General features: G+C 49.9%; 1 protein-coding gene across 1 annotated transcript in view; it reads left to right on the forward strand.

The window, feature by feature from the left end:
- The window catches only part of LOC105522771 (steroid 17-alpha-hydroxylase/17,20 lyase), a 12,568-nt gene extending 9,621 nt beyond the window's left edge, over window positions 1-2,947 (forward strand). Inside the window, exons 5-8 of the mRNA XM_011957369.1 lie at window positions 274-489; window positions 802-971; window positions 1,871-1,974; window positions 2,494-2,947. Coding sequence (XP_011812759.1) covers window positions 274-489; window positions 802-971; window positions 1,871-1,974; window positions 2,494-2,777 — 774 coding nt within the window. The 3' untranslated portion in view covers window positions 2,778-2,947. The remainder of the gene's footprint in view (window positions 1-273; window positions 490-801; window positions 972-1,870; window positions 1,975-2,493) is intronic.
- The last annotated feature ends 4,995 nt before the right edge of the window (window positions 2,948-7,942 follow it).

The following is a 7,942-nucleotide window of genomic DNA, read 5'->3' on the forward strand; positions in this document are numbered from 1 at the left end:
AAAAAAAAAAAAAAAACTGACTTAAGGAGTTGGGATGGAAAAGTGAGGAATTAGGAATTGAAGAGGATCCTAGAAGAGACCTAACCTCTCCACCAAATTTGAAGAGGGCCCAGGGCTGCCTCCCACCTCCACAAGCTCGTAGGCCCTCCCCAGACTCGCTCCACTTCCAAGTGGAAGGAGCCTTGTTATCTCTAGTCAGGGACAGAAGTATGGCAGCAGTGTCACAGATGGGGCTCCTTCCTTATTAATGTCTCCCAACCTCACCCAACTCAGGAGAAATTCCGCAGTGACTCTATCACCAACATGCTGGACATACTGATGCAAGCCAAGATGAATTCAGATAATGGCAATGCTGGCCCAGATCAAGACTCAGAGCTGCTTTCAGATAACCACATTCTCACCACCATAGGAGACATCTTTGGGGCTGGCGTGGAGACCACCACCTCTGTGGTGAAATGGATCGTGGCCTTCCTGCTGCACAATCCTCAGGTGTGCTTCCCCCTCATCAATCCTAGACCCCAGGCAGCCCAACCTGTGGGCTGCAGAGAGAGGGAGAGCCAATTCCCTCAGGCTTTCTGTGCAGGAAGACTAGGCCTGCCCTGCCCCTTACCCAAGCAGTAGTTGGCTTTGACCCCAGAGTAGAGCTGCCCTATCTTCTGGAAGCCGGGCCTGGGCCCCAGAGCCACTACTGGGAAGGGACTGGACAGGCTCTTCTGGATGTCCCAGTTGGATTCTTCTCTAAGCCCTTGCTTCTCCTGGACTTACACACACTAGTCACCTCTAACCTACTGTGGTCTTCAGGTGATGAAGAAGCTCTACGAGGAGATTGACCAGAATGTGGGTTTCAGCCGCACACCAACCATCAGTGATCGTAACCGTCTTCTCCTGCTGGAGGCCACCATCCGAGAGGTGCTTCGCATCAGGCCCGTGGCCCCTATGCTCATCCCCCACAAGGCCAACGTTAACTCCAGGTGTGCCTGCCCTCCCAGCGACATCTAGCCCCATGATGCATTCAACACAGCTCGCCAGCCTACCTGGTTCTCCCTACCCCCGGCCCCTGCTGGCCAACCTAAAGTCAGTCAACCATCAACTGCTAAAAAACATGCTGCCGGCCGGGCATGGTGGCTCACACCTGTAATCCCAACACTTTGGGAGGCCAAGGCAGATGGATCATGAGGTCAGGAGTTCAAGACCAGCCTGACCAATATGGTGAAACCCCTTCTCTACTGAAAATACAAAAATTAGCCATGCATGGTGGCATGCACCTGTAGTCCCAGGTACTTTGGAGACTGAGGCAGGATAATTGCTTGAACCCGGGAGGCAGAAGTTGCAGTAAGCCAAGATCGCGCCACTGCACTCCAGCCTGGGTGACAGAGCAAGACTCTGTCTCTAAATAAATAAATAAATGAATAAATAAAATAAAAATCATCCTGCCCTCAGCCCTGTGGCTCCATGTCTCTACCACCTACATGCACGCATTGACTCATCCACAGATCTGCCTGACTTCCCGGAGGAGCTTCCTGCTGCCCTCGGAGACATGTGGTCTGGGATGAAAGACTGGGAGCTCCATGCTCCAACTAGCTGCAGCACGCACATATCATGCGCCGCAGCTCCAAATGCACACCCACATCCACTACCAGACACCAAAGTCCACAGACACAGGTGTTCAGGCATAAGCTGTCAGGAGGGAAGGGCTGGAGAAGGGCTGGATTTAGATTTGATCTGGCAGAAGCTGAGGAAAAGATGAGTGAGTGGGAACGAGGGAGTAAAGGGCACTTTCCCCACGGTGGAGGAATGAGGGGGCATGAGGCTGAGCAAGGAAGGGAGGATAATGTCCCAGACCCACTTTTCCTCTTCCTCTCTGGAGCAGCATCGGTGAGTTTGCTGTGGACAAGGGCACACATGTTATCATCAATCTGTGGGCGCTGCATCACAATGAGAAGGAGTGGCACCAGCCGGACCAGTTCATGCCTGGTGAGTCCCTGTCCTGTCCTGCATCCTGAGCCGCACAGCCAGCCTGGACTCTGCTCCACCTCCCCAGTATCCCTTCACCTCTGCCAAGCTTGCTACTAGAAAACTCTTGGCTCCAACAATACATACCTGTTGACACCCTCGTCCTGCCATGGACTTACCCAAACTCTTCACAGCTGGGTTTCCCACACTCTTCCAACCAACTGCAAATTCACCCTCCAAGAAGCCCTCTACGCCTGTTTGCCATTAAGTCTGTCCCTTCTCCCCCTGGGTGGTGGTATTTTCATAGGTTAATTCCACCTCTTTTCCATCTTTCCTGAATATTTCATTTCCTCTGTGTCATTAAGGGCTACCTGAGAGTAGGGCTGTATCTCTCCCCAGGCGGGGGTTCCCCCACAATAAGGCTACATCCTCAGATTGGGGTTCCCTGGGCAGGGCCATGTCTCCCCCTCAGCCAGGGCAGAACCATGCCTCTCCTCCCTCCTGCCCTAGCCCCTGGCTGATGCCACTCCTTGCCTGCAGAGCGTTTCTTGAATCCAGCGGGGACCCAGCTCATCTCACCGTCATTAAGCTACTTGCCCTTCGGAGCAGGACCTCGCTCCTGTATAGGTGAGATCCTGGCCCGCCAGGAGCTCTTCCTCATCATGGCCTGGCTGCTGCAGAGGTTCGACCTGGAGGTGCCAGATGACGGGCAGCTGCCCTCCCTGGAAGGCAACCCAAAGGTGGTCTTTCTGATCGACTCTTTCAAAGTGAAGATCAAAGTGCGCCAGGCCTGGAGGGAAGCCCAGGCTGAGAGTAGCACCTAAAGGCTGTAACTCACAGCCCCTGTCCACCCTGTGCGGCCCCACAACACCGATTCAGAGATGCAGCCCCCACCTGTTCTCCGCCATTCTTCCCTGCTCCCAGCCCACTCCGTCTGCTTTCTCAGCCTGTGGCAACGCCAGTGATGTGCATAAAGTTTTTTTGTTTTCCATAAGGGCCCTGAGTAGTTCATTTATGTATTCATTTGCTCACTCATTCTTTCAACACAGATTTTATTGAGCACCCATTATGTGCCATTCACTGTCTCAGGACACTCGAGCTCCGTGGTGGTCTCTGAAGCTTACATTCTAGTAAAGGCTAACAAGTGAATAAGTTCAGAGACTCATAAGTGCTTTGAAGTCAATCACAATTTGTGTGATGTCATGAGAAAATGGCAGAGGCAGTGGATGGCTACTTTGAACAAGGGGTCAGGAAAAGTGTTGCATGCTGAGAGAGAAGCAGGTGAAAAGGCCTCCAGCTGGGAGAGGTCAGCATGGCCAGTGAAGGGGAGAGTGGGCCCTGATGAGGTCAAAGTGGGACATAGTGGTCCATTCCCACTGTAGCTGGGATTACAGGAGGCCAGGAGGGAAGCTGGGTTTTATTCTAATTATGACAGGAAGTCATTGGAGGATTTTAAGTATGTAAGTGGAACAATCTGTTTTTTTGTTTTTGTTTTTGTTTAAGATGGAGTTTCACTCTTGTTGCCCGGGCTGGAGTGCAATGGTGCGATCTTGGCTCACTGCAAACCCTGCCTCCTGAGTTCAAGTGATTCTCCTGCCTCAGCCTCTTGAATAGCTGGGATTACAGGCACGTGCCACCATGCCCAGCTAATTTTGTATTTTTAGTAGAGACAAGGTTTTGCCATGTTGGTCAGGCTGGTCTCGAACTCCTGACCTCAGGTGATCCACCCATCTCAGCCTCCCAAAGTGCTGGGATTATAGACATGAGCCACCGCCCCCAGCCTGTTTTTTGGTTTGTTTTTTTTTTTGGGGGGGGGGGTTGTTGTTTGTTTTGTTTTATTTTTTGAGTGACCTCATCCTTCCCTGGGGTAAACACTGCCAGGTAAGGGCTTCTACAGCTGTCTTCTGCAGCAGCGCGTGGGTTCTGCCTCCTTCTCCCCACTCAAAAACCCCAGGAAGTCTGTAAAAGCTTCCTCATTAGAAAATGGAGCCCTGACTCCTTTATATCTTGAAACTGGTATATTTAAACCTTGGTCATTGGCCGGTCTGCACATGAATGTCCTCAGACATCCCAGAAGAAACTGATCCTTTTAGCCTAGAGAGAGGCCCCATCCCCAACTCCCTGGTGCCAGCCAGACCAGGGTCAGATCATCCATCAACAGCCCAGTCCTTCCCCTCTGACTAGAGAGAAGGACCTCAGCAGAGCATGGCTGATCCCCTGCCTAGCTTAGGTCTTAGAGAGAAGTCCCTATAGGGAGCGAGACACAGTTTTCAATTACAGCACTACCTTCTTCCTTATAAAGAGCTTTGTTAATCAGGTGGCAGTGGACCATTCCCTGCTATCCCCTAACTCGGTCTTGGCCTTCGTCTGCCACTTACCCTGGGACTTTGCTAAAGAGCCTGTAGGAGGCCAGGTGTGGTGGCTCATGCCTGGAATTCCAGCACTTTGGGCCCAGGAGTTCGAGAGCAGCCTGGGCAACAGTGAGACCCTGTTTCTAGAAAAATTAAAAAAAAAAAAAAAATTACCTAGGCATAGTGGCACACCTGTAGTCTCAGCTACTCAGGAGGCTGAGGTGGGAGGATTGCTGGACCCCAGGAGGCCGAGGCTGCAGTGATCTGAGATCGCGCCACTGCACTGCATCCTAGAGCAAGACCCAATCTCTAAAGAAAAAGAAAGAAGCAGAAGGATTAGTCTTTCATTTTCCTGCCATTCAACGTTCTGGTTCAATAGTTGGAGAATGAAAGAGTGGATATGTGTGTGGGTGGGAGAGTGAGAGACAGAGAGGGAGATGAAGATACATGGGAACCTACAGACAAACGGATACAGATAGATGTAATACGCACCAGGTCAGTATCTGTCAAAGTGTGGCTCACAGGCCCCTTGAGCCAGACTCATCTGAGAAACTTACTTAAAAACACAGACTCTGGTCCCTATCTTTCATGCATTGTGTACACTCTGGGAGCAGGGCCTGGAAATCTGCATTTTCCAGGCTATCCAGATGAATCTTGTACACACTGACGTGCACCCGCCCCCGCAAGAGTTCTCAAGTAACATTGTATGAGATTCTTGCAAACTTAGGATGTTTTCCATCACAGTTAAACTCACCCGCCACTTCCACAGAGGACACAGACCTTCTGCTAATTGCTTATCTGTTCATCACTAGTCTACAAAATGCCTTTCAGGCCAAGCACAGTGGCTCACACCTGTAATCCTAACACTATGGGAGGCCAAGGTGGACAGATCACTTGAGCTCAGGAGTTTGAGACCAGCCTGGCCAACACGGTGAAACCCCATCTCTAGCTGGGCATGGTGGCGCACACCTGTAGTTCCAGCTAGTCAGGAGGCTGAGATGGGAGAGTCACTTGAACCCAGGAGGTGGAAGTTGCAGTGAGCCGAGATTGTGCCACTGCACTCCAGTTGGGTGACAGAGTGAGAGATGCCCTCTCAAAAATTATAATAATAAATAATAAATAAGCCTTTCAAATTCTGAGCAAATCTGAAATACTTAACTTTTCTCCAGCCAATCTTATTCCCCTCTGCTTTGAGCTGAGGATAGCTTGACTCAATCCAGCACCCAGCTGATGGTGGCAGAGGAACCAGGAGAGGGAAGGGGACAACCTCCAGTATAGCCTTTCCCTTGGGCTCACTGTGGTGTCAGCATCTCTCCCAGGCTGCTTGTGATGGGGGCTGGGGTCAGCTGCCCACAGACTCTCCCATGGACTTCATTTTTTTTTGAGACAGGGTCTCACCCTGTCACCCAGGCTGGAGTGCAGTGGTACAATCATGGCTCACCGCAGTCTGGAACTCCTGGGCTCAAGAAATCTTCCAGACTCAGCCCCCTGCGTAGCTGGGACTACAGGCGTGTGCCACCACTCTAGCTAATTTTTAAGTTTTTTGAAGAGATGGGGATCTTTTTATGTTGCCCAGGCTGGTCTCAAATTCGTGGCCCCTAGTGATCCTTCTACCTTGACCTCCCAAATTTCTGGGATTACAGATGTGAGCCACTGTGTCCTGTCTAAACCGTCATTTTGAAGATAAAGAAACTGAGGGCCATTGTGGGGGCTGGGGATAGGGTATGACTTGCCCCAGATCACACAGCTACTTAGCAGCAGGGCTGGGACCAGAACTCAAGATTTCAGTGGTGCATGGTGAGGAGCCAGCCATGCTTTCCCACCTGTCCCCTGTGGTCATGCCGAAGGGCTCTTGGGACGTTTGGCCGGGAGAGTACCTTTCAGGAAAGGTGAGTGACTGTTTAGAGAATGACTTTATGAACTTTGACTCCTGCCCAAACTGTGCTCTCCCTGTCTGGAAGGCCTTTTCACTACTGATCTAAACCCACCCACCGTGAGGCTCAGATACATTTTTTATGACTCATGAGTCCACCATGACTATCCCTCTTCAGCACTCAGCTTCTGTTCCTTGGTACTGAACCTAAACTGAACCTTGACATCTGAGCATCTGCCTGGGCTTGAAATGGGTAGGGCCCCCCAGGGACACTGTCCACCTCCTGCACCTCTGGAGTTCAAGGCTGAGCCTTCTCATGTTCTTTATCCTGCATATCAGCACCTGACAAATAGAAGGTTAGACAAACAAGAGTGATGCAGGACAGGCAAGCCCTAAAACTGGGGCTTAGCCCAGGAGGGTTCTTGGCTTCATCCAGAAAGAATTCCAGGGCAAGCTGGTGGTGGTAGCCGGCAAGCAGCAGTGCACAGAGCAGCAAAGGTACTGCTCCTTACAGAGCAGGGTTACCCATGGGCAGTGTGCCCAGAACAGCAACACAGAGACAGGGCTGCACTCACATCTACTTTTAATTATATGCAAATTAAGGGGTGGATTATGCAGAGATTTCCAGGATGAGGGTGGTAACTTCCAGGTCATCAGGTCGTTGCCACAAAAAGGGATGTTAACTCCTAGGTTTTGCCATGGCAATGGTAAACTGACATGGCACACTGGCAGGCATGTCTTATGGAAAGCTGCTTCTGCCCCCTCTGCCTGTTTTAGCTAGTCCTTAATTTGGTTCCATGTCCGAGTCCCACCTCCTGCCTCAAGAGGACTGAATCAAATGCTCTAAATCACTTGGTTATTTGGCCCAATGATAGTAAATACATTCTATCTCCTTATGTAGAAGGAAGCCCAAATCTTTGACAAAGCTAGAAGGTCTTTGCGAAGACCTCACAGTTAACCGTTTGAGCCTCAGACTGTCCTTAACCAGTGGTGTGATGATAAGTAAATGTTTAACAACCAGGTATGGGAGGGGCGAGGGTGTGTGGAATAGCCCTGATTTGTAGTGTTTGCTGATTACTGTGGTGTAAATACTCCCACCATGACCAATTTTAAGGTACCAATGTGATACCAGTAAACAGGGTTGGAAAGAGACACATAATAGCATTACATGTTTTTTACCACTATCATTATACAGTAAATGCCATTATGTAGTAGTTCCACCACTCTGATACATAAATGTAAATAACCTCAAAGGCACAGATAACAGTAACATATAGTAAAATAACTAGGAAATGATCAGTTTTGAGTATCTATTACCTTTGTTTTTAATATAACTCAATTGTAGGTTTAAGTTTTTTAAATTGGCTGCTTCATATAAACAGCTCATAAAATTCCTGAAAATTTAATAATCAGTTCTAGTGAGCTATTAAGAGCCAACCCTCCCAGGAAAAATGGGCCACTCTTGTCTTAAAGAAAAGCAGTTACTGGCTGGGCTAAGTGGCTCATGCCTGTAATCTCAGCACTTTGGGAGGCTGAGGCAGGTAGATCACCTGAGGTCAGGAGTTTGAGACAAGCTTGGCCAACTTGGTGAAACCCTGTCTCTACTAAAAATACAAAAATTAGCCGGGCGTGGTGGCATGCACCTGTAGTCCCAGCTACTCAGGAGGCTGAGGCAGGAGAATCACTTGAACTCGGGAAGCAGAGGTTGTAGTGAGCTGAGATCATGCCATTGCACTCCAGCCTGGGCATTGCACCAAGATTGTCT

This window comes from Colobus angolensis, unplaced genomic scaffold (genome assembly GCF_000951035.1).
Source record: "Colobus angolensis palliatus isolate OR3802 unplaced genomic scaffold, Cang.pa_1.0 Scaffold44, whole genome shotgun sequence".
NCBI classification, from domain to species: Eukaryota; Metazoa; Chordata; class Mammalia; order Primates; family Cercopithecidae; genus Colobus; species Colobus angolensis.